Here is a 27,227-nt window from a genome sequence, read left to right as displayed (position 1 = left end):
TGTTATCACCGAGATTGAGGATCAATATCAATAAGTAATCAGTGAAAGGTTTCACCTATTTAAGATGATTAGCACACATATATACATTTGAGAAATATTTCCTAAGAACGTAGGCTCCTTCCTCAGTGCTGTGTCCCCAGGATCCTGATGAAGGGCTGACACAGGATAAGTGCTCAATTAATACATATTGACTAAATGAATAAATAACCCTTCAAAATGGTTATTTTTCTTCTTCAGATGTTTTGCTACTTCATTAAAGTTGTAAAGTTTCTACTGTCCAGGAACCGTTACTATCCGGAAGATTCAGGATAGACAAGTCTCTTTTGTACTTTGCAATACACTTTCATTGACATCTCATTTAATCCAACTCTTCAAAGTCCCAATGTCTACTGTCATCTCCTTAGCATATTTTCAGCAACACCAATCATAGCACCCTGTAATTGCAGAATACCTCTGGTGAAACTCCTGAATGAAACTTAGAGCTTTTGCGTTTTTTCTAGAAATCTTTTGTCCAAGTCCTCCAGTTATTCCTAATGGGAGACACACAGGAAAACCTCTGGAAGTCTTTCCCTTTGGAAAAGCAGTAAATTACACATGCGACCCCCACCCAGACAGAGGGACGACCTTCGACCTCATTGGAGAGAGCACCATCCGCTGCACAAGTGACCCTCAAGGGAATGGGGTTTGGAGCAGCCCTGCCCCTCGCTGTGGAATTCTGGGTTAGTGCTCATTTCCCCACATCCCTAATGGGTTCAGAATATCTAACCCAGTCCCTCCATATTTCCATAATTACAGTGTAGTATTTATTTATATGTGTGCATTTGCCACAGTGGAATGCCAAACCAATGACAAATGGTTCTAAGGTAGGTCAACACATAAGATCCTGATGACCTTTGCAGATGGAGGGACTGATGAAAAAAGAGGGAGGCGGTGAGTGGTGGGAAAGTCCTTCATTAGAATCATATGCATTAAAAACAGATGCCTGTGAATCTCCTTATTGAAATGATTGGCTTAGAAATCTGACCTAGAAAATCAGTGGCTCCTTCTGCCAGGAAATGTCTTGAGTTCCCGCCCATGCTTGTCAGTCTCTCATTAGAGTTTTGATGCCTTGAAGTACAAGGAAACCAGACAGGAAAGGTGGAACCTGGGCAGAAAAACTCTTTCTGGCTTCCTAAAAATGTGAAAAATTAAATGGGAGCTATCTTTACGTGAAATTATATGAGCATTAGCTGAGCGTGGTGGCAAATGCCTGTGGTCCCAGCTACTCGGGAGGCTGAGATGGGAGTATCACTTAGGCCTGGGAGACAGAGGTTGCAGTGAGCCGAGATTGTGCAACTGCACTCCAGCCTGGGTGACAGAGTGAGACACTATCTCAAAAACAATAAAAATATGCTGGCCGCAGTGGCTCACACCTGTAATCCCAGCACTTTGGGAGGCCAAGGTGGGCGGATCACTTGAGGTCAGGAGCTCCAGACCAGCCTGTCAACATGGTGAAACTCCAACTCTACTAAAAATACAAAAAATAAAAATTAAAATTAAAATAAGGAAATTATGTGAGTAGAAAGACCAGATAGCAGACTAGTCTTCCAGATAATATACTTCCTTATAAGCCTATGCTAATGAAACTTTCCCTTCCATTTTACCGGGAAGTTATCTGTGTGTGCGTTTTTGTTGTTCTTTTTGTTTTTTTGTTTTACAACTAAAAGTTTCTTTTCTTCTGGCATCAAATCTACCAAGGAAGAGAAAAGAGGAAGCACATTGGGTATCTTTATTAACTCAGATATTCTTGATTTCTTGGTCTCTAGGTCACTGTCAAGCCCCGGATCATTTTCTGTTTGCTAAGCTGAAAACCCAAACCAATGCATCTGACTTTCCCATTGGGACATCTTTAAAGTATGAATGCCGTCCTGAGTACTACGGGAGGCCATTCTCTATCACATGTCTAGATAACCTGGTCTGGTCCAGTCCCAAAGATGTCTGTAGACGTGAGTAAACTTGCACTGGGTCTTTCCCATGTCTGCAAAAGTTTCTTATTGAATTATTTCAAATGTGGGATATGAGAAACCTTTTTTGAAAAGTGTGCAGATAGGTGGATATTTTTCTTATATGTCATCCTTGATTATTGCTTGAAATGCTCACTTTATGAGAATGTTTCAAGGAATATTTGTAGAGAAAATATTCATTCCCTATGGGAAAGAAAATAATAGATGACTCTAGATCAGGAAAAAAAATGGTGTAGGAAGACAAATTCTGTTTGAATTATAAGGTGGGAAGAAATCCTTTGCAAACATTGCAATATATTGATAGTAAATAATGCCATAAATGACCTTTACATTTTGATAAGGGATGCAAGGTCTCTACACAGATCTAAATCTAGATCTAGATAGATCTGGAGGGAAGGTCTTTTTGAAAGTGGGGCTTAGTAGGTGCCTGATCCTTAGCACTCTGATGAGTTTTCTCAAGGTGCCAAAATCTGTGGAACCATCAGAACCGCATGTTTTCTTCAGGAAGCTACATGCAGGTTGAGGCCTTACGTACTGAAGAGAGTTCAGATTACTCTACCTGGCTCCAAAACATTTTCTTTCCCACAGGTAAATCATGTAAAACTCCTCCAGATCCAGTGAATGGCATGGTGCATGTGATCACAGACATCCAGGTTGGATCCAGAATCAACTATTCTTGTACTACAGGGTGAGTTGGCAGCAACATCTCTTGGTTCAAGAGTTCCAGCACAGCAATACTACCTTCTAGCCACATCTCAGGAAGGAAACTAGGTTATTGCCACCTGCTCTTAAGAGGCTTGAACACAGGTGTTAACTCCTGATTGAAATGAACAAAGATAGGAGAAGATTAGGGGAAAAATCTGTGTCCTTGCTGGAAACCAGGGCAGTGCACATATAAAGAGTATGCCGTTCACTGGATGGGAAGGAAAAAAAATTAGAAGTGTAGTAGTCAAAGCACACAAACAACCCTAACCCAGAGTAGACATTGCTGGAAAAAAGGGAAGACCATGTAGCGGCTGTGTGAGAGAACAAATCTTAATGATAACAGCAGGATCACTTGCTAGGGCTGCCATCAAAAAGTACAGGCCTTCCTCGTTTTATTGTACTTTGTGGATGTTATGCTTTTTACAAATTGAAGGTTTGTGGCAACGCTGCGACAAGCATGTCGGTCGGCATCATTTATCCAACAGCGCATGTTGACTTCGTGTCTCTGTGTAGCATTTTGGTTATTCTCACAATATCCCAGATGTTTTCATTATTATCATGTCTGTGATAGTGATCTGTCATCAGCGATCTTTGATGTTACTATTGTCATTGTTTGGGGTCCCTACGAACTGCACCCGTATAAGACAGAAAACTTAATCAATAAATGTGCGTGCTTTGACTGCTCCATGGACTAGACATTCCCCGTCTCACTCCCTCTCTTCAGGACTCCCTAATCCCTGAGACACAATAATACTAAAATGAGTCCAATTAATAACCCTACAATAGCCTTTAAGTGTTGACATGAAGGGAAGAGCCATGCATCTCTTACTTTAAATCAAAAGCTAGAGATGATTAAGCTTACTGAGGAAGATATGTTGAAAACCAAGACAGGCCAAAAGCCATCCCTCATGTGCCCAACAGCTAACAAGTTGTAAAGGCAAAGTAAAAATACTTGAAGGAAATTTAAAGTGCTATACCAGTGAACACATGAATGATAAGAAGGTAAAACAGCCTTATTGCTGATATGGAAGAAGTTTTAGTGGTCTAGATATAAGATCAAACTAGAAACATTTCCTGAAGCCAAAGCGTAATCCTGAGCAAGGCCCTAACTCTCTTCAATTCTGTGAAGGCTGACAGAAGCTGGAAGCTAGCAGAATTTGCTTCCTGAGGTTTAAGGAAAGAAGCCCTCTCCATAACATAAAGGTCCAACGTGAAGCAGCCAGTGCTCATATAGAAGTTGCAGCAAGTTATCTAGAAGATCTAGCTAAGATCACTGATGAACGTATTACACTAAATAACAGATTTTCCATGTAGACGAAACAGCCATCTATTGGACTTTCATAGCTAGAGAGGAGAAGCCAATACCTGGGTTCAAAGCTTCAAAGGACAGGCTGACTTTTTAGGAGCTAATGCCGCTGGTGACTTTGAGTTGAAGCCAATGCTCACTGACCATTCTAAAAATCCTAGGGCCCTTAAGCATTAAGTTAAATATACCTTGCCTGTGTCTATAAATGGAATAACAAAGCCTGATGACAGAGGTATGTTTGTGGCATAGTTTACTGAATATTTTAAGCCCACTGTTGAGATCTAGTGCTCAGAAAAACAGATTCCTTTCAAAATATTACTGCTCATTGACATTGCACCTAAGGAGCCAAGAGCTTTAACGGAGATGGACATGGAGATGAATGAGTTTTCCTGCCTGCTAACAACAGCAGCCATTCTGCAGCCCATGGCTGAAGGAGTAATTTTGACTTTCAAATTTCACTATTTAAGAAATACATTTTGTAAGGTGAGTCCCCACAGACAGTGGGGACTCTGATGGATCTGAACAAAAATAAATTGAAAACTGCTGGAAAAAATTCATCATTCTATATACCATTAAGAACATTCGTGATTCATGGGAAGAGCTTAAAATATCAACATTAATAGGAGTTTGTTAGAAGTTAATTCCAACCCTCATGGCTGACTTTGAGAGGTTCAAGACTTCAGCGGAGGAAATAACTGCAGATGAGGTGAAAATAGCAAGAGAACTACGATTAGAAGTGGAGCCTGAAGACGTGACTGAATTGCTACAACTTCATGATCAAACTTGAAAAGATGAGGATTTGCTTCTCATGAATCAGCAGAGAAAGTGGTTTTTTTGAGGTGGAGTGTCTTCCTGGTGATGATGACATGAGCATTGTGAAAATGACCACAAAGGATATAGAATATTACAAAAACTTAGGTGATAAAGCAGCAGCAGTATCTGGGAGGATTAACTCCAATTTTGAAAGCAGTTCAGAGGGTAAAATGTTATCAAACAGCATTGCATGCTAGAAAAATCTTTTGTGAAAGGAAGAGTCAATCAATACAGCAATTTTATTGCTGTCTCAGCTTAAGAAATTGCCACAGCCACCCCAGCCTTCAGCAACCACCACCCTGATCAGTCAGCAGCCATCAACCTTGAGGCAAGACCCTCCACCAACAAAAAGATTACAAATTATTGAATGCCAGATAATCTTTAGTATTTTTTATCAATAAACCTTTTTTTAAAGTATGACTTTGTTTAGACATAATGCTATTTCACACTTAATATACTACCGTATAGTATAAACACAACTTTTAGACTCACTGAGAAGTCAAAAAATTCCTCTGACTCATTTGTTGTGATATGTATTTTATTGTGGTGGTCTGGAACTGAACCTGCAATATCTTTGAGGAATGTCTGTAACACGAAGTGGGCGGCGTTAATACAACAGAAGTTTTTGGAGTTCCATTCTAGAGACTGGAAATCTAAAATCAATGTTTTGGGAGGGCCACGCTCCCTCTGAATCCTGTAGGGAAGGATCCTTCATTGCATCTTCCAGCTTCTGGAGCCACAGGCCTTCCTTGGCATGTGGCAGCAGAACTCCAATTTCTGTCTCTGTCCTCATACGGCCATCTTCCCTCTGGGTCTGTGTCCTCATATGCTGTTCTCTCTATGCATGTCTGTTTCCAAAGTTTTCCCTTTTAATAAGGACACCAGTCACACTGGATTAGGGCCTACCTTCATGACCTCACCTTAACTTGATTGCGTCTGCAAAGATTGTATTTCCAAATAAGATCACATCCACAGGGACTGGAGGTTAAGACTTCAGCATACTCGGGGGAGACACAATTCAACCTATAACAGAGCCCCTTTGAAAATGTCAGGCATCAGGTGCTCACAGCACACGGTCCAGCTGTTGGTACTCACCCTTGCTCAGCACACAGTGGAGGCTCTGCCTCAATCTCATTCTTCATGGGAACAGCTAAGCCAGGTAGCGAATACGGGTTACGTTTGTGTCACCACAACAGACACTGAAAGGAAGTTTGGGGTGTCCAGCACATTTGCCAGCATAGGCCTCACAGACCACAGCACCTAGAATCTGACAAAAATTAGAATAAATCCGATGTCTCCTTTTCTCTCTTTTTTTTAAGCATTTTTAAATACAATTGGTAAATTTCCTGACTGTACCCTCCTCATCTTGCATTGCTGAATAAGTGAGGAACCGCTCTGTGGCATGAAGCAGATAACCATTGAGCTTATGAGAAGAAACAGGAAATACATGTAAAAGAGACCAGTCTGAAAAATCACGAGAAATTTTACAAAAGAGATTTACTGCCAAGAAACCAGGGAAACTTTCAGAACACTCTCCTTTTCATATTTGTAACAAGATTCAATTGTACAAATACTTCTGTGAAACTAGCCATGAAGTGTGTACATGAATGAATATATGTATTCAGTGTGTTTATATATTTCATTTCATACATGTGATCTATATCATATATATATATGTATATCACAATGAATATTGCAGAAAATTAAAGCAAAGAGTAAGAAGAGTTAACCAAATGTTCCCTGAATGCAGTGGGAAAAGATGAAAAGGAGAAGACAGGCAAGCACAGTGGCTCACACATGTAATCCCAACACACTGAGAGGCCGAGGCAAGAGGATCACTTGAGCCCAGGAGCTCAAGACCAGCCTGGACAACATGGCAAAAACCCATCTCTACAAAAAAGTATAAAAATTAGCTGGGCATGGCGGCATATGCCTGTAGTCACAGCTAGGCAGGAGACTGAAGTGGGAGGATCACCTGAGCCCAGGAGGCTGAGGCTTCAGTGAGCCTTGATGGCAACCCTGCACTCCAGCCTGGATGACAGAATGAGACCCTGTCTCAAAAAAGGAAAAAGAGAAGACATATGTTACACAGTGTCAGGATTCAAAATACATGTAGCAAAAATTCCAGAGGGTAAGCAAATAAGTCCATACCTAGCCATCACTAGGGAAACTTCTGTGTTTCAGGGATAGAGGAAAAAACTCAGATTCCAGAAATAAAATGTGAAAATGTAATACCCGCAAAAGAAATAAATTTATTGACACCACATTGATTCTATATTGTATAAGATATATTGTATAACACTAAATTGTAGAAGATAGCACTTCTATTGAGCCAAGCTAATAGTCACACCTAGAGGCTCCAGGTACACATTAAAGGATAAGTAAAGACACAAAAATTGTACCATTTAAGTATGTTTCCCAGGCAATTCATAAGCAAATTTTTAAAAAGGAGAATGATGAATTCCAAAGGAAATCTCAATGAGATAGGATATAGGTAAAAAGAAAAAACAACAATAAAAAAATACACACAAAAACTCGGCAATGTAATCATAATTTACTAATAATCTCTCTAAACTCATAGAACATATCAATAAAACTAGAAAATGTGAGACAGCAAGAAAAGGTAGGCTAAACTTACATTACATAAAAGATGAGTAGACTGACTATATAGAGTTTGACTCTAAAATTGAGAAAATAGGTTTAAATATCTGTTGTGTGCATATGCATGTGTATAATATACATGCACATATATAAAATGAAATTCCTCATTAGAAAAAATAATAAGTTTAATTTCCAAATTATTAGAATGACTAAAACAGCTGAATCTCTCTCTTTCATATAGCAAGTGAGAGGGAAGGAAAAGGAAAGGAAAGGAATGCATTTGTCTCTTCCACCAGAAATAAGCCCCCTCATGTTTGGGTCAGGTCATTTTATTCATTGCTTTCTCCACATCCTCATCATTGGGCATCATGAAATCAATGAAAAAGGCAGTGAAAGAATGATGATGAAAGCAAATCAAATGTATCATTTATCTCAATACATTTGGTTTAATCCTCTTGTTGAAAAACAAAGTCTCTTAGACAAGATCAAAAGCAACAAATCTTGTATTTATAAAAAACATGTCTCAAGTAAAATGACATAGTATTATACACACACACACACACAAATTAAGCGAAAATGCAAACAAAAAAAGGCAAAAATAATATTTAGAGAAAGATAGAATTTAAGAAAAAAATTGTCAAACCGGTCTACAAAATAATTGTTTTATTTTGGTGCCAGTTGCAGTCCACAGTGAAGCCAAGATATTAAGAAGCAATGTGGGCCAGGAGAAGTTAGAGCAGAAATATCTCTTTTAATAATGAGAGAATAAGAAAAAGAAGTAGAAAAGCTGGAAACAATAGGTAAAGTTTAGGCTAGGCCTTAGACTTCTCCTGCATTGTAATCCTTCTGGTTTGCCACATATGCATGCTGTCAGGAAGTTGATGAGGTATGTACAGGACAATTATTTTCCATTTTTTGCCTTTAGGCACCGACTCATTGGTCACTCATCTGCTGAATGTATCCTCTCAGGCAATGCTGCCCATTGGAGCACGAAGCCGCCAATTTGTCAACGTGAGCTGAAATCTCTTTCCCCATTCACCCCACCGTTTAATCCTAGAGTTGTCCTCCTAGAATTACAAAGAATGAATCTCATCCCTCTTGGAAATGGTATCCTTCTGATATTTGAAGAATCTAGTCATATCCTTAAAATGGCTCACAGCATTCCAAATTTCCACCTTCACCTAGAAATGCTTTTTTTTTCTTATCTCAAAGTCTAATGTATTTTAAACTAGTCTTTAGCTCATTTAACCAGCCCCCAATGTCCTCTTCTGTTGGTTGAGCACCTCCCAGTTTGAAGAGCATTTTGTTTAGTGAAGTCAACAAATACAAAGTCAGTGAAAGAAACCCCATATCCTCTCTGCAAGCTCTTAGTATCACATCAGATATTCAAGCCATGCAGCTCTTTCTTCCTTCTTATTCTTTGTCTAAACAGGATCGTGCCATCTTCCCTGTGAGTTGTTTGGAAGATGAGCTTTCTACATTTTGGGGAGCAAAGACGAATGAGCAATTGCAAGCTAACAGGGAATATAAAATGTGTATAATCCTGGGTTTAGTGATGGTGTGAGGAAAGCAGCAATTTCAAACCCAGTTGGTGGGAGGATAAGTGGGAACAAACTTTGTAGAAGGCCAATAAACTGGCTGGGCACTGCCCTACAGTAGAGTAGGACGAAGTATTCAGTTCTTCCAAGATCAGACGAGATTGGGCACATTCAGGGTGGTATGGCTGTAAATCAGTATCCAGTTCTTTTTATTACTTCTGAATCTGTATTATCATGTTTATTATATGTAATATTGTATATTTGTGCTTTGTCTTTATTAGTTCTTCCAGAGCTTTTGTTCTTATTATTTAATAAAGATGTTATACTGAGCCACGTGTGGTGACTCAAACTTGTAATCCCAGCACTTTGGGAGGCCTAGGTGAGCAGATGGCTTTAGCCCAGGAGTTTGAGACCAGCCTGTACAACAAGGTGAAATCCTGTCTCTACAAAAAATACAAACACTAAACAGGCACGGTGGCACACGCCTGTAGTCCCAACTACTCGGGAGACTGAGAGGTGGGAGGATTGCTTGAGCCAGAGAGGTCGAGGCTGCAATGAGCCATGATCGTGCCACTGTACTCCAGCCCGGGCAGCAGAGCCAGACCTTGTCTCAAAAAAAAAATGCTATGCTGTATGCTTTATTATATTAATATCCAATACCATAAAGGCAAATGCCTTCTATATAGTGAGAACTAGATTAATAATGGTGAGATAACATAGTTAAATTCTCGTTTAGCAGGAGAAATAAAAACATAGACTATAGGCTAGGCACAGTGGCTCATGCCTGTACTGCCGGCACATTGGGAGGCTGAGGTGGGCAGATCACTTGAGGTCAGGAGTTTGAGACCAGCCTGGCCAACATGGTGAAACCCCATCTCTACTAAAAATACAAAAGTTAGCCGAGTTTGGTGGCGCATGCCTGAAATCCCAGCTACTCAGGAGGCTGAGGCAGGAAAATCGCTTGAACCTGGGAGGCGGGGGTTGCAGTGAGCTGAGATCACGCCACTGCACTCCAGCTTGGGGAACAGAGTGAGGATCTGTTAAAACAAACAAACAAACAAACAAACAAACAAAAAACACATGGACTCTAATAATACATGGACACATTTAGTGAAATAAGGTTAACTGAGTAGAGCAGAACTCATAATATTTTAAAACTATAAGAACATGTCTGTACATTAGCAAATATTAGATGAGAATAATATTGTCAATATTTACTTCTGGTAATTTGAAATTAAAAAACAAAACTGTTAGCAAAATTTACAATAAAGTATAATTATTAGAAACCAGGCTGGGCACGGTGGCTCACACTTATAATCCCAGCACTTTGAAAGGCCGAGGCAGGCGGATTGTTGGAGGCCAGGAGTTCAAGACTAGCCTGCCCAACATGGCCAAACCCCATCTCTACTAAAAATACAAAAATAAACCAGACATGGTGGTGCATGCCTGTGATCCCAGCTACTCGGGAGGTTGAGGTGGGAGGATTGCTTGACCTGGGAAGTAGAGGTTGCAGTTAGCCATGATTGTGCCACTGCACTCCAGCCTGGGTGACAGCAAGACTCTCTCCCAAGGTTTTGTTTTGGTTAACTTGCTGTCTCTTTTCCAGGAATTCCTTGTGGGCTACCCCCAACCATCGCCAATGGAGATTTCATTAGCACCAACAGAGAGAATTTTCACTATGGATCAGTGGTGACCTACCGCTGCAATCTTGGAAGCAGAGGGAGAAAGGTGTTTGAGCTTGTGGGTGAGCCCTCCATATACTGCACCAGCAATGACGATCAAGTGGGCATCTGGAGTGGCCCGGCCCCTCAGTGCATTATACCTAACAAATGCACGCCTCCAAATGTGGAAAATGGAATATTGGTATCTGACAACAGAAGCTTATTTTCCTTAAATGAAGTTGTGGAGTTTAGGTGTCAGCCTGGCTTTGTCATGAAAGGACCCCGCCGTGTGAAGTGCCAGGCCCTGAACAAATGGGAGCCAGAGTTACCAAGCTGCTCCAGGGGTGAGTCTGACTGAAGCCTAGAAGGGCCCTGCAAGTGACATGCGTTGCTGTTGGATCAGGAGATGAGTATTTGTTAAGGGGGAGGTATGTACGATGAGGAGGGTGGGAAAGTAAGTTTTGGGGGAAGAAGCATGAAATTAAGAATTGGGGGTGTGCATGCACCCATGCATATGTGTCTTCATTTGGAAAGCAAGACCTTAATTAGCCAAGAAAAAAGCTATTTTGGACTCACCTATTATTTGATTCTCAGGGCAAAGTACCAGCTGCAATCTCTCTCAAGTATATTGAAAAATTATATGGACTTTCTCTGTGATCAGCTATGTGCTAAGCACTTTATATGCATTTTCTCATTCATTATTTACAACAACACTTTGAAATTGTGCTATTGTATTATCCATTTAATAGTGACATCAGCTTGATCTTTCAGAGGTTAAATAAATTAGCTAAGTCACATGTTCTAAGTGAGACACCCAGGATTTTAAAAGGCAAGTGTGTCAGACCCCAGAGTCTGAATGTTTTGGCTCTTGCCATACTTTTATCAGTATCCATTGCTGAAAGAAAGAGACTGGCTTACAAAGACAGAAATCATAGCCTCAGAATAGAGACAAAGACCTTAGAGTTTGTCTATAATGGTCTGCCTCCTACATTTTATTTTTATTTTATTCTATTTAAAAACTATTTATTAGAGTTGACGTCCCACTCTGTTGCCCAGGCTGAAGTACAGTGATACAATCATGGCTCACTGCAGCCTCAGATTCCTAGGCTCAAGTCATCCACATCCTACATTTTATCCCTAGGAGTCTAAGTCAAGAGTGAAAGTAACTTGTTCAAAGTCAGTTAAATATTTCTAAATTCATCTTTAATGAGGTATAGATTAGGTTGATGTTAAAATGGGTTCTGATGCCCTAAGCATGAACGAACAGGACTATAAATAAAGGCAGATGTTGAGTCAAATACTCTCCAAATAATATGCCCTCTCGTGACAAAGGACTGGCTTATTTAAGGGCTTGTGTTTTTGATGGCTCATCTTGTCTACTGATACCACAATAGCTGGCTTAGCAGCTGTGTAGGAGGTGTTATGGTTGATACATAGGGACAGAGAAGGAGCTTACGATTCTTCTACCAACCCATGTTAGCCTTGTGCAACCACTGAGCTGGGAAGATGAACAGATAAAGGAATATAAAGACGGATGTACTGAGGCAGGAGATGGGCAGGGCTTGTGTTCTGGTCACAATCCTGCTGACCAAAACAGGCTCTGGCCCAGACAGGATGAAGTGAAAAAACAGCAGGAACCAGCAGATGGCGATGAAAGCAATTGCTAGCTGCCCTCATAGTCCCATCAGCACCATGACAGTTTACAAATGCCATGGCAACGACCTAGAAGTTATCGCCCCTTTCCTGGAAAGTTCTAAATAACTCGCCCCTCAATCTGCATTGATCCACTCCTTAATTTACATGTAACTGAAACGGGTTTACAGCAGTATAAACACAGTTGCCTGCCAGGAACCCTTATGTTGCTGACTCTGGGTGTGCTGCCTGTGAGTTAGCCCTGCTCTGCAAGAAGCAGTGCCTTTCACTAAAAGATTGCTGTCTAGCACCACTGGCTCATCCTTGAATTCTGTCCTGGATGAGGCAAGAACCCTTCCAGAGTAAGCCCCAATTTAGGGGCATGCCTGTCCCGAAACAGTATGACTGTACTTTAGTCATTGGTGTGCAATCAGAGAAATCGGGGGAAATCTGTAGAACAGATTTGGTCTCAGGTGACAGTCTCATTACCTGAATAACAATGGTACAAATCGGGATTACCTTCCTAGGAAATATGTAGATGGAGAATCCACCAATACTGATAACTTCACATTGGATAGCCAGAGCTAGGAGAAAATACCTCATGCCCTGTAGATTTACAAGTGAATTTGGGGCCTTGTGCTAGGGAGAATTGGGTTTTATTTCTCTACCTCTGACTAGCTATGAGGTCTTCAGGAAGCATAGGAAATTCTCCCATAACTAACAAGTACTCTGGAACTGTCCTTTCCACAGTGTGTCAGCCGCCTCCAGAAATCCTGCATGGTGAGCATACCCCAAGCCATCAGGACAACTTTTCACCTGGGCAGGAAGTGTTCTACAGCTGTGAGCCTGCCTATGACCTCAGAGGGGCTGCGTCTCTGCACTGCACACCCCAGGGAGACTGGAGCCCTGAAGCCCCGAGATGTGCAGGTGCCTCAACCCTCTGGCTTCCAGATTTCTCTCTTTACCCCACACATGGAGGTCTTACTCCTATTTTTTCTTTTTTTTTTTTCTTCTTCTTCTAGTGAAATCCTGTGATGACTTCTTGGGTCAACTCCCTCATGGCCGTGTGCTATTTCCACTTAATCTTCAGCTTGGGGCAAAGGTGTCCTTTGTCTGTGATGAAGGGTAAGTGTGACCCAGAATTCAGATCAGGGACTCAGCACTGGAGAGTGACTCTTGAGCTTAAGGATCAATCCAAAAAGAGGGCTGACCTAGGAAAAGAAGAATCCAGGGAGATTAACTTCTGGAAGTGTAGTTTTAAAATAAAGGTAGGGACTAAGTGGCACTACTATCAGGAGATAAACAGATAAAGAAAAAATGGCACATATAACTGAGTGTCAAGTACAAGCAGAAATACAGTCACCAGTCCAGAAAAGGGGACTGACCTAGTGGAAAAGAAGTACTAGAGGAGACTAATATCTGAAACAATGATTGGAAAGTGTGGTAGGAACCAGCTGGATCCATGAACAGAAGTTTAAAAAGCAAAAAGCTCAATTCATTTGATTTCTCACTTATAGAGGCTCAGAAGTAAAATCATTTTGGAAAACGTGCAGCTTCCAGTAAGGCACAAAGGAAAAACAATGGCAGAAATACAAAAGATCTTGAAAAAAAAAGTGTGTATATATATGTATACATACGTATACATACGTATATGTATATGTATACATACGTATACATACGTATATGTATATGTATACATACGTATACGTATGTATACATATATGTATACGTATACATGTACATATGTATATGTATACATGTACATATGTATATGTATACATGTACATATGTATACGTATATGTATACATTTACATATTTCACACAATTTCAAAGTGTTGTTGTAAATAATGAATGAGAAAATGCATATAAAGTGCTTAGCACATAGCTGATCATAGAGAAAGTCCATATAATTTTTCAATATACTTGAGAGAGATTGCAGCTGGTACTTTGCCCTGAGAATCAAATAATAGGTGAGTCCAAAATAGCTTTTTTCTTGGCTAATTAAGGTCTTGCTTTCCAAATGAAGACACATATGCATGGGTGCATGCACACCCCCAATTCTTAATTTCATGCTTCTTCCCCCAAAACTTACTTTCCCACCCTCCTCACCATACATATATACACATGTATATATACATATGTATATACATATGTATATACATATATATGGAACATATGTATATATACATATGTATATACATATATATATGGAACATTAGATGTTTGAATAAATAGTAATTTGCAGACATGAAGAGATAAATAAATATTCTAGGGGGTTGTTAAGAAAAGTTTGATATATAAGAGAAAGTTGTATATAAGATAAAATAACATGCAAAGATTATTTCACAAAACTTTTAATCAAATAAATAGTGGAATTTGGAATAGGAACGAAAGAGTAAGTAAAAATATTCTAAATTCCAGTTACATGTGATTGACAGCTCTGCCAGCTATTATTGCTTTGTCCTCACTGAAAGCTACACTTTTTCCAAAATGATTTGGCTTCTGAGCCCATCAATGAGAAACTAAGTGAGTTGAGTGTTTTCACCTGTGCTTTAGCTTGAGCAGTAAAATGTTAATTAACTTAGGAATTCTCAGGGAGGAGGTTGAGATCTGTCATGAAGGGAAGAGAGAAATGGTGCATTCATCCAGCCACTACTGCTTTGTTCTTTAGGTTTCGCTTAAAGGGCAGTTCCGTTAGTCATTGTGTCTTGGTTGGAATGAGAAGCCTTTGGAATAACAGTGTTCCTGTGTGTGAACGTGAGTAGATGGAATACTTGTTCAGTCTGGATCTTTCTGTTTTTTTCTTAATGTGGTTTGCCCCATGGGATTATCTATTGTTTGTCCCGCTGTTTGTGCCCGCTTCTGATAGAAATTGTTCTTTGTTGGAATAGATACAAGCAATGTTTTGGGGAAAAATAAACATGAGAATCATGTGTTTTGGGTACCATCCTATAAATATTTATGAGGAGAGTCTGTGCTATAAATAGAGAGAAATGCTTCACAGAAATAAATATATGGCAAGATGCTAGGCTAAATTTTTCTCTTCTTTCCTGTCAAAAGTAATAGTCATACTTCAACTTTTCCGTTCTTCCCTCAATCATCCATTTAGTCATATATTCATTCTTTCAACAGAAAATTATTTGAGCACCTACTATGTGCCAAGCAATCTTCTGGGAACTGGGGATATACCTATAAACAAGACAGATAAGTCCATGTTTAAATTTTTGTGCAAGGATAAAGACAAAAATCAAAGACATGAATAGAAATGTTCAAATGATACTGTTATTAAGAAAATGCTCTTAATTGAGTCAGTGCTGTCAATTGAGAATGTAGCTGAGAACCCAAAAGGCAAGTGTAGCCCAGCAAACCTCTGGGTGCAGCTGAGGGTTCAAAATGGGAGGCTGTTGCAGCAATCTAATCAGAGATGTTGGCCCAGGATAGCAATTGGGAAAGGTGATGATGAGAAGTGATCAAATTCTGGATATATTTTGAAGGTGCAGATGACAGGATTTGGTGATGGTTAGCTTAGATAGAGGGTGTGAAAGAAAGAGAAGAAACATAGCCAGTTTCCAGGTTTTTGGCCAGAGCAACCGCCAGGGTAGAATTTCCCTTAGCTAAAATGCAGGGGACTGCATGAAGTTTGGGAATGGGGGAAATCAAAAGTTAAGCTTGGGACATAACTTTAGTGTTCCTCTTAGATATCCAGATGGATATGTTGGAGAGTCCCAGGCTGCCCATAGATATGTAGAAGCCATCATTGTATCTGCTATGCTTGAAATCAGGACTGAAAGAGATCTTCACCTAGGGAGTCAGTGCTGCTAGAGAACAGATGCATGGACTGAGCCTGGATGTCCAGGATTAAGAGTTGCAAAGGTGAGAAGGAATCAGCAAAGGGGATTATGATGAAGCAGCCACTGCAGTAAGAGAAAACACAGGAGGGTGAGGTGACCTGGAAGCCAAGTATGGAAATTATTTTAAGGGATTAGACTAATCAACTGTGTCAAATTCTATAGAGAGGTCAAATTAGGTAAGAACAGAAAATTGATCTTTGGGTTTAGCAACTTGGAGGTAACAAGTGGAAGTTTCAGTGGAGTGCTGGCAAACACTGATTGGAATGAATTCTAGGGAGAATGAATGGGAGGAACTGTAACAGATCATAGACAATATTTTAGAGAAGTTTTCATGTAAAGAGAGTAGAAATAGGACTATAGCTGAAGAGGGAAATGACAGCAAGAGGTTTGCTTTTGATTTTTAAGAGGGCAGAAAATAGTGTGTTAAAAACAGAAACACTACTATGTCCAATCTATCCATTTACTTCTTCACTAAATCAATCAGGGTATTGCTTCCCCTTCTGATCATAGCTATTAAAAATACATGTTTACAATAGAATTTTGCTCATATGAATACTTTGCCTTAAATCATTTCAATGTCTTGTATTGATTTATATGATGAAAATGATAATTTCATCTTACATTGTTGGAAGTCAGCTATTTGACAATCTTAACTTCCCTGGAATAGTTAAGAAGTATGAAAGAAAAGAAAAAGAAAATACCCTCATGAACCCAACATATACCTGAAATCGCTTACTAGAGTGTAAACATTGGTTAAGCTATTTTAACCTTTGATTAGTTTATCTATAATTCTTTTAAGCTGTAATATCCTCTTCCCAAATTCAAAGCAAATTAGAAAAGGGAAGGAGTGTCCCCAAATAGAGGCATTCCAAGGAATAAATGTGTTTCTTTAATGAAAAAAATAAATAAATAAACCCTTAAAAACCAATGAGTATCTCAAAAAAACCGTAACATTCTTGAGCCTTTTGAAACACATACAGGAGTACATAGCATTTTTTTTTTTCCATTGTGACAGCATTACTGCAATCTTTCATCTTTATTTTGAAAATCATAGCCTGGCATCATCAAGAAAAATTAAATCACTGATATACAAATATTAAATGTATAATATATTTTAGAAAGATGTCTCTAGGATGAAGATTCTTGATGTCAAAGATCATATTTATCCTGTGCTTTAAACAGTACTTGACATACAGCAGATATTCAAAAAAATGCTTGTTGAATTAATGGATGATTCCCCTTTAATGTGACTGTGAAGATTTTTATTTACTTTAAAGGAATATACTCTTTATTATTCAGAAATATTAACTATCTGAAAAATTTAGGATGCTTAATTTGGGAAAGGCTTTTGTAATAAACATTGATTTAGTTGTCATTTCATTTAGCTCCATCTTAGCAGAGGCCTAATACATTAATTTTGCAGTTTCTACTTAAGAAGAAAAGTATGCTTAATTGGCAACACAGTCACAGTATGACAACTGTAGAATCGCCTTGGATTATACTTTAAAATTTTTTATGGAATTGAGAGCTCTTGTTTTCTTTCTAGATATCTTTTGTCCAAATCCTCCAGCTATCCTTAATGGGAGACACACAGGAACTCCCTTTGGAGATATTCCCTATGGAAAAGAAATATCTTACACATGTGACCCCCACCCAGACAGAGGGATGACTTTCAACCTCATTGGGGAGAGCACCATCCGCTGCACAAGTGACCCTCATGGGAATGGGGTTTGGAGCAGCCCTGCCCCTCGCTGTGAACTTTCTGTTCGTGCTGGTCAGTATCCGCTTCCACATATCCTAAGTGGGTTCAGAATATGTGGACCCAATCCCTCATGTTTCTGTAACAAGACTGTGGTATTTGTTTGTGAGCTTAACTTTGTCATAAGTGTAAATGTCAAAATTACATACCATAGCTAAAACAGATGGGTTTCAGCAGGTCCAAGGTATGTTTGAATCTATAAGATGAAAACTCTTCTTGCTGGTGGAGTGGAAGAGGGTGGGGAAAAGGGACTGAGGGGAGGGGTGGAGGGAAGGCAGTAAGGCACAGTTATGTAAATCAGGAAAAAAAATGTATTCACTGGAGAAAACATGAAAACAACTGCCTATGAACACTAACCAGTATCTGTATAATTGACAGACAGTCTCCATAAGTTCATGAGGGGTACATGGGCATGCAAAGTTCAAAATTGGAAATGTGGATATTATTTAGCTAAGGTTTTAAACTAGTGTTCTGCTGCATGGGCTAAGTAACCAAAAAGACTCTCTTTGTCTCGACTTAAAGTTTGTCCATTTGTCAGCTTGCCTCCAGGCTGTCTTAATCTTTGTACTTGAACTGTGCCACTCAGGGGATAAGAAGCAAGGAAAGAGTAGCCCAAAGAAAAGAGTAGGAAAAGGAAGAGGCTATTTCTTCCTGGGAAGAAGTCGCCTGGTCCATCAGGGCAAACATTAGGCCTTTTCCAGAGCAGAAGCTGGAGTAGATTAGGGATGTGGCACCAGCCTTGGAATATTCCATTATCCACAGGGAAGCCCTGAGAGACAAGAGCCAGCCAAGGTGAAAAGGCTAAACCTGATGAAAGGCATTTAACCTTTCTTTGACCTTTACTCTCCAACTGAGTGGTACCCATCAGAATGCAGTAAATTTTTTTAATGTAAATGCCTAGACCCCAGTGCAGCCTTAATGAACAGATGGAGGAAGTCTTCTCCAAAAAGGAGGTAACAGAGTTCAGACTCTATTTGAAAATATGCAGCACATGGCTGGGCACAGTAGATCACACCTATAATCCCAGCACTTTGGAGGCCGAGGTGAGAGGATTGTTTGAGGCCAGGAGTTCAAGACCAGCCTGGCCAACACAGGAAGATCCTAACTCTATAAAAAATAAAACTGAAAAATTGTAAAAACTGTAAAACAAAAAAAGTAAAAATATGCAGCACACAATATACTCTCTCAGAAAGAAGACATAGCTTCTTACAGAAGGCTGATGGCTTAGTCTGTTTTGTTCTGGTTCTTTTTTTGTTTTGTTTTGTGTGTGTGTGTGTGTGTGTGTGTGCTTTTTTTGAGAGAGAGGGTCTTGCTCTTTTGCCCAGGTGGAGTAGAGTGGTGCAATCATAGTTTACTGCAGCCTTGACCTCCCTGGCTCAAGCAAGCCTCCCATCTCAGCCTCCCAAGTAGTTGGGACCACAGGTGCATGCCACCACACCCAGCTAATTCTTGTATTTTATGTAGACCGGTTTTCATCATGTTGCCCGGGCTGGTCTTGAACTCCTGGGCTAAAGCAATCCACCTGCCTTGGCCTCCCAAAGTGCTGGGACTACAAGGCGTGAGCCACCATGCCCAGCCTATTTTGTTCTATCTTTAAATGCCTGGTTTAGCTTCAGAAGAAAAACACTGTATTAGTTTCCTAGGGCTGCTGTAACAAATTACCACAAACTAGGTGGCTTAAAACAAAAGAAACTTATTATTTCACAGTTTTGTAGGCTGAAATTGAGATGTTGGCAGGGGTATTTTTCCCATCTTCTAAGGCTCTGGAAAATAACCAATTCTTTACTTCTTCCATCTGCTGCTGGTTCCTGGGATTCCTTGGCATTCCTTGGTTTGTGGATGCATCATTCAAATCCCTGCCTCCATCATAGCCTTTTCCCCTGTGTCTCTATATGTCAAATCCCTCCACTTTTTCCCTGATAGGGACACCAGTCATTGGATTTAGGGCCCACTCTAAATAAAAGATGATCTAATCTCAAGATCCTAATCTTAATTCTATCTGAAAAACCATTATTCCAAATAAGTTTCTATTCTGAGGTTTTAGGTAGAGATATCTTTTGGGAGAACATCATTCAACTCACTACAAGGGGTATCTGCTATGAAAGGCCAGAGAGGCAGCTTATGCTGGGCACCCTGAGAATGGAGTAGATGGAGAGAGATGATAAAATATGTCTTGCTACTCATGAGTGAATTAGCACAAACACATGAAGATTTGAGTGGTTAACTGAGGATATAGGCACTCCGACAGGAGGTCTGAATGTGAAACTACAAGCTGAAGTTCTTGCTTTGGTGAAATAAGGGAAGAAAGATCAGAAAGCTGAGTGGTCTTCCAAATAGTAAAAAAAATCCTGCTGAGTAGATGCCATTGAAGAGCTTCATCCCAAGGTAACATCAAGGAGAAGAAAATCTTTTGCTATTCTTGTAAGTCTCTCTGTTTCTGTGATCCACCTATCAGCTTAATTGAAGAGAAAAAGGAGGTAGGGTGGAAGTCTCTCTGCTAACTTTGATATTCCTGTGGTTTTTTTCTCCAGGTCACTGTAAAACCCCAGAGCAGTTTCCATTTGCCAGTCCTACAATCCCAATTAATGACTTTGAGTTTCCAGTCGGGACATCTTTGAATTATGAATGCCGTCCTGGGTATTTTGGGAAAATGTTCTCTATCTCCTGCCTAGAAAACTTGGTCTGGTCAAGTGTTGAAGACAACTGTAGACGTGAGTAACCCCTCCCTAGGAACTACTTCATGTCTGTTAAAGCATAGGTGGGACTGGGCTTGGTGGCTCACGCCTGTAATCCCATCACTTTGGGAGGCCAAGGCTGGCAGATAGCTTGAACTCAGGAGTTCGCAACCAGCCTGGGCAACATGGCCAAACCCCACCTCTACAAACAACAACAACAAAAACAACATAGGTGGGATTTGATTCAATTTGCTCAAATTTTGGAAGCAAGATGTCTATATCTGCCCAAGATATTTTGATAAAGGATGGTCTTGTACATCACCCCTTCTTCTTGCTTGTAGTTCCTGAACCTTGACTAGATGCTCATTTCATGAGAATGGCTCTCACAAAAGAATTAGAGAGAAAATTTACATTCACTGTAGATCGTCCTTGATGGCTGAAACCATGAAATGAATGAAACAGGGGTACAAAAGAAATTTATGTGAGTTGCAGTGAACTGCGCTTGGCTAACTAAAAATAGGGGAGACATCCCAAATTTTGAGGCCTTTGATTTTGGCTGGTGGAATGAGAGTACAACACTTTAGCCATAAATGACTTGTTTTGTTTTTGTTTTGTTTCTGCTGTTGTTGTTGTGTTTTTTGTTTGTTTGTTTCTGAGATGGAGCCTTACTCTGTCACCCAGGCTGGAGTGTAGTGGCGCGATCTTGGCTGCAACCTCCTGGGTTCAAGCAAGTCTCCCTGCCTCAGCCTCTCGAGTAACTGGGATTACAGGTACCCACTCCCATGCCCAGCTAATTTTTGTATTTTTTAGTAGAGATGGGGTTTTGCCACGTTGGCCAGGCTGGTCTTGAACTCCTGACCTCAGGTGATCTGCCTGCCTCGGCCTCCCAAAGTGCTAGGATTACAGGCGACAGCCCATACATAACCTTTATTAGGAGATGCAAGATAGTCTTTTTCAAAGTTGTGTTCTGTAGCTACATGATTCTGAAGTTGTCTGCCAAGTTTCCTCAAAGCAGTCAATTCCATGAAACAATTGGAACTGTATATGCTGTTTAGTATGCCACACTCCAGTCTGAACCTTACAAAGGTAAGTTGAACTCTATACTTAATCCCAAATTCTGCTTCTTCCCCTAGGAAAATCATGTGGACCTCCTCCAGAACCCTTCAATGGAATGGTGCATATAAACACAGATACACAGTTTGGATCAACAGTTAATTATTCTTGTAATGAAGGGTGAGTTGAGAATACCATCTCTTGAATATGAGTTCCAGAACAGCAGAGCCAACTTCTGACCCAGTCTCAGACAGACAAACTAAACTATTGCTCCCTTTACTTTAAAAGCAAGCAATAGGACTTATAGATAGAGATGATATCTTGGACATAGCCATATGATCAAAGGAATAAAAAAAGAAGGTACAATATGTATTGTATTGTAAACCAGAGGAGGGCAACATGTTCCTGTCAAAGGTGGTACATGTGAAACCTGGTCAGGCATTCATTGGATGAAAAGGAGCAGCTTACAAATAAGGAAAAGGAAAAAAGGTAGTTGAACCATGTAAACCTCCTTAACTGAGATCCGTAGGTAATACAGCTGAGTTGGAGGACCCTGAAGCAGAGTTTGGGAGGGTAAACATTAATTGTAACAGCAGCTCTGGAAGAGTATGCATCAAAGTGCACACAGAGAGGAGACATTATGGGGTTCTTGCTCTTGACTTCTCCTTGGGACAAGTAACCACACCAAAAGCCATTGCCTCAACTGAGAAGGGGCTTTTAAAAACTCTGGAGTGGACCTCCATCAAACTCCAGCAGACCTGCAGCAGAGGGGCCTGACTGTTAGAAGAAAAACTAACAAACATAAAGGAATAGCATCAACATTAACAAAAAGGATGTCCACATGAAAACCCCAACCAAGGGTCACCAACATCAAAGACCAATGATAGATAAATCCACGAAGATGAGGAAAAACCAGCACAAAAAGGATGAAAATTCCCAAAACCAGAATGCCTCTTCTCCTCCAAAGGATCACAACTCCTTGCCAGCAAGAGAACAAAACTGGATGGGGAATGAGTTGGACAGATTGACAGAAGTAGGCTTCAGAAGGTGGGTAATAACAAACTCCTCTGAGCTAAAGGAGCATGTTCTAACCCAATGCAAGGAAGCGAAGAACCTTGAAAAACAGGTTAGAGGAATTACTAACAAGAATAACCAGTTTAGAAAAGAACATAAATGACCTGATGGAGCTGAAAAACACAGCACAAGAACTTCATGAAGCATACACAAGTATCAATAGCCGAATCGATCAAGTGAAACAAAGGATATCAGAGATTGAAGATCAACTTAATGAAATAAAGCATGAAGACAAAAAAGAATGAAAAGGAATGAACAAAGCCTCCAAGAAATATGGGACTATGTGAAAAGACCAAACCTACGTTTGATTGGTGTACCTGAAAGTGACGGGGAGAATGGAACCAAGTTGGAAAACACTCTTCAAGATATTATCCAGGAAAACTGCCCCAACCTAGCAAGACAGTCCGGCATTCAAATTCAGGAAATACAGAGAACACCACAAAGATACTCCTTGAGAAGAGCAACCCCAAGACACGTAATTGTCAGATTCACCAAGGTTGAAATGAAGGAAAAAAATGTTAAGGGCAGCCAGAGAGAAAGGTCAGGTTACCCACAAAGGGAAGCCCATCAGACTAACAGTGAGTCTCTCTGCAGAAACCCTACAAGCCAGAAGAGAGTGGGGGCCAATATTCAACATTCTTAAAGAAAAGAATTTTCAACCCAGAATTTCATATCTAGCCAAACTAAGCTTCATAAGTGAAGGAGAAATAAAATCCTTTACAGACAAGCAAATGCTGAGGGATTTTGTCACCACCAGACTTGCCTTACAAGGGCTCCTGAAGGAAGCACTAAACATGGAAAGGAATAACTGGTACCAGCCACTGCAAAAACATACCAAATTGTAAAGACCATCAACAATATGAAGAAACCACATCAACTAATGGGCAAAATAACAAATTAGCATCATAATGACAGGATCAAATTTACACATAACAATTCTAACATTAAATGTAAATTGGCTAAATGCCCCCAATTAAAAGACACTGACTGGCAAATTGGATAAAGAGTCAAGACCCATTGGCGTGCTGTATTCAGGAGACCCATCTCATGTGCAAAGACACACATAGGCGCAAAATAAAGGGATGGAGGAATATTTACCAAGCAAATGGAAAGCAAATAAAAGCAGGGGTTACAGTCCTAGTCTCTGATAAAACATACTTTAAACCAACAAAGATCAAAAGAGACAAGAGCATTACATAATGGCAAAGGATGCAACAAGAAGAGCTAACTATCCTAAATATATATGCACCCAATACAGGAGCACCCAGATTCATAAAGCAAGTTCTGAAAGATCTATAAAGAGACTTAGATTCCCACACAATAATAGTAGGAGACTTTAACACCCCATTGTCAGTATTAGACAGGTCAACGAGACAGAAAATTAACAAGGATATTCAGGACCTGAACTCAGCTCTGGACCAAGCAGATCTAATAGACATCTATAGAACTCTCCACCCCATATCAGCAGAATATACATTCTTCTCAGCACCACATAGCAATTATTCTAAAATTGACCACATAATTGGAAGTAAAGCACTCCTCAAAATGCAAAAGAATGGAAATCATAACAAACAGTCTCTCAGACCACAGTACAATCAAATTAGAACTCAGGATTAAGAAACTCTCTCAAAACTGCACAACTATATGGAAACTGAACAGCCTGCTCTGAATGACTACTGGGTAAATAACGAAATGAAAGCAGAAATAAGTAAGTTCTTTGAAACCGATGAGAACAAAGACACAATGTACCAGAATCTCTGGGACACAGCCAAAGAGTGTTTAGAGCACTAAATTTATAGCACTAAATGCCCACTGGAGAAAGCAGAAAAGATCTAAAATCGACGCCCTAACATCACAATTAAAGAACTAGAGAAGCAAGAGCAAACAAATTCAAAAGCTAGCAGAAGAGAAGAAATAACTAAGATCAGAGCAGAACTGAAGGAAATAGAGACACAAAAAACCCTTCAAAAAATCAATGAATCCAGGAGCTGGTTTTTTGAAAAGATTAACAAAATAGACCACTAGCCAGACTAATAAAGAAAAAAGAGAGAAGAATCAAATAGACACAATAAAAAATGATAAAGGGGATATTACCACTGATCCCACAGAAATACAAACTACCATCAGAGAATACTATAAACACCTCTACACAAATAAACTAGAAAATCTAGAAGAAATGGATAAATTCCTGGATACATACACCCTCCCAAGACTAAAACAGGAAGAAGTCGAATCCCTGAAAAGGCCAAAAACAAGTTCTGAAATTGAGGAAGTAATTAATTGCCTACCAACCAAAAAAAGCCCAGGAACAGATAGATTCATAGCTGAATCCTACCGGAGGTACAAAGAGGAGCTGGTACCATTCCTTCTAAACTATTCCAAACAATAGAAAAAGAGGGACTCCTCCCTAACTCATTTTATGAGGCCAGCATCATCCTGATACCAAAACCTGGCAGAGACACAATAAAAAAGGAAAATTTCAGGCCAATATCCCTGATGAACATTGATGCAAAAATCCTCAATAAAATACTGGCAAACAAAATTCAGCAGCACATCAAAAAGCTTACCCACCATGATCAAGCTGGCTTCATCCCTGAGATACAAGGCTGGTTCAACATACGCAAATCAATAAATGTAATCCATCACATTAACAGAACCAATGATAAAAACCACGATTATCTCAATAGATGCAGACAAGGGCTTCGATAAAATTCAACAGCCCTTCGTGCTAAAAACTCTCAATAAACTAGGTATTGATGGAATATGTCCCAAAATAATAGGAGCTATTTATAACAAACCCACCACTAATATCATACTGAATGGGCAAAAGCTGGAAGCATGCACTTTGAAAACCAGCACAAGACAAGGATGCCCTCTCTCACCACTCCTATTCAACATAGTATTGGAAGCTCTGGCCAGGGCAATCAGGCAAGAGAAAGGAATAAAGGGTATTCAAATAGGAAGAGAGGAAGTCAAATTGTCTCTGTTTGCATATGACATGACTGTATATTTAGAAAACCCCATTATCTCAGCTTAAAATATCCATAATCTGATAAGCAACTTCAGCAAAGTCTCAGGGTACAAAATCAATGCAAAAATCACAAGCATTCCTATACACCAATAATAGACAAGCAGAGAGCCAAATCATGAGTGAACTCCCATTCTAAATTCCTGCAAAGTGAATAAAATAACTTGGAATACAACTTACAAGGGAAGTGAAGGACATCTTCAAGGAGAACTACAAACCACTGCTCAAGGAAGTAAGCGAGGACACAAACAAATGAAAAAAACATTTCACGATTGTGGATAGAAAGAATCAATATCATGAAAATGGCCATACTGCCCAAGGTAATTTATACATTCAATGCTATCCCCATCAAATTACCAATGGCTTTCTTCACAGAATTACAAAAAAAAAAAAAAAAAAAAAACTACTTTAAATTTCATATGGAACCAAAAAATAGCCCATATAGCCAAGACAATCCTAAGCAAAAAGAACAAAGCTGGAGGCACCACACTACCTGACTTCAAACTATACTATAAGGCTACAGTAAGCAAAACAGCATCGTACTGGTACCAAAACAGATATATAGACCAATGGAACAGAACAGAGGCCTCAGAAATAATGCCACACATCTACAACCATCTGATCTTTGACAAACCTGACAAAAACAAGCAATGGGGAAAGGATTCCCTATTTAATAAATGGTGTTGGGAAAACTGGCTAGCCAGATGCAGAAAACTGAAGCTGGACCCCTTCCTTTACACCTTATACAAAAATTAACTCAAGATGTATTAAAGACTTAAATGTAAGACCTAAAACCATAAAAACCCTGGAAGAAAACCTAGGCAGTACCATTCAGGACATGGGCATGGACAAAGACTTCATGACTAAAACACCAAAAGCAATGGCAACAAAAGCCAAATTGACAAATGGGATCTAATGAAACTAAAGAGCTTCTGCACAGCAAGAGAAACTATCATCGGAGTGAACAGACAACCTACAGAATGGGAGAAAATTTTTGCAATCCATCCATATGACAAAGGACTAATATCCAGAATCTACAAGGAACTTAAACAAATTTACAAGAAAAAACAACCCTATCAAAAAGAGGGCAAAGGATATGAACAGACACTTCTCAAAAGAAGACATTTATGCAGCCAACAAACATGAAAAAAAGCTCATCATCACTGGTCATTAGAGAAATGCAAATCAAAACCACATTGAGATACCATCTTAGGCCAGTTAGAATGGCGATCACTAAAAAGTCAGGAAACAACAGATGCTGGAGAGGATGTGGAGAAATAGAAATGCTTTTACACTGTTGGTGGGAGTGTAAATTCATTCAACCATTGTGGATGACAGTGTGGTGATTCCTCAAGGATCTAGAACCAGAAATACCATTTGACTCAGCAATCCCATTACTGAGTATATACCCAAAGGATTATAAATCATCCTTCTATAAAGACACATGCACATTTATGTTTATTGCAGCACTGTTCACAATAGCAAAGACTTGGAACCAACCCAAATGCCCATCAATGATAGACTGGA

General features: G+C 39.7%; 1 protein-coding gene across 1 annotated transcript in view; it reads left to right on the top strand.

Moving 5' to 3' along the window:
• The window catches only part of CR1 (complement C3b/C4b receptor 1 (Knops blood group)), a 125,118-nt gene that overhangs the window by 52,271 nt on the left and 45,620 nt on the right, over positions 1-27,227 (top strand). Inside the window, exons 17-27 of the mRNA XM_031014458.3 lie at positions 501-719; positions 1,806-1,985; positions 2,592-2,691; positions 8,354-8,439; positions 10,573-10,971; positions 13,010-13,186; positions 13,282-13,384; positions 14,932-15,017; positions 17,658-17,885; positions 20,402-20,581; positions 21,679-21,778. Coding sequence (XP_030870318.3) covers positions 501-719; positions 1,806-1,985; positions 2,592-2,691; positions 8,354-8,439; positions 10,573-10,971; positions 13,010-13,186; positions 13,282-13,384; positions 14,932-15,017; positions 17,658-17,885; positions 20,402-20,581; positions 21,679-21,778 — 1,858 coding nt within the window. The remainder of the gene's footprint in view (positions 1-500; positions 720-1,805; positions 1,986-2,591; positions 2,692-8,353; positions 8,440-10,572; positions 10,972-13,009; positions 13,187-13,281; positions 13,385-14,931; positions 15,018-17,657; positions 17,886-20,401; positions 20,582-21,678; positions 21,779-27,227) is intronic.

Source organism: Gorilla gorilla, chromosome 1 (assembly GCF_029281585.2).
Source record: "Gorilla gorilla gorilla isolate KB3781 chromosome 1, NHGRI_mGorGor1-v2.1_pri, whole genome shotgun sequence".
Lineage (NCBI taxonomy): Eukaryota > Metazoa > Chordata > Mammalia > Primates > Hominidae > Gorilla > Gorilla gorilla.
The sequence above is the reverse complement of the archived record's forward strand: the minus strand, read 5'-3'. Positions and strand labels throughout refer to the sequence as shown.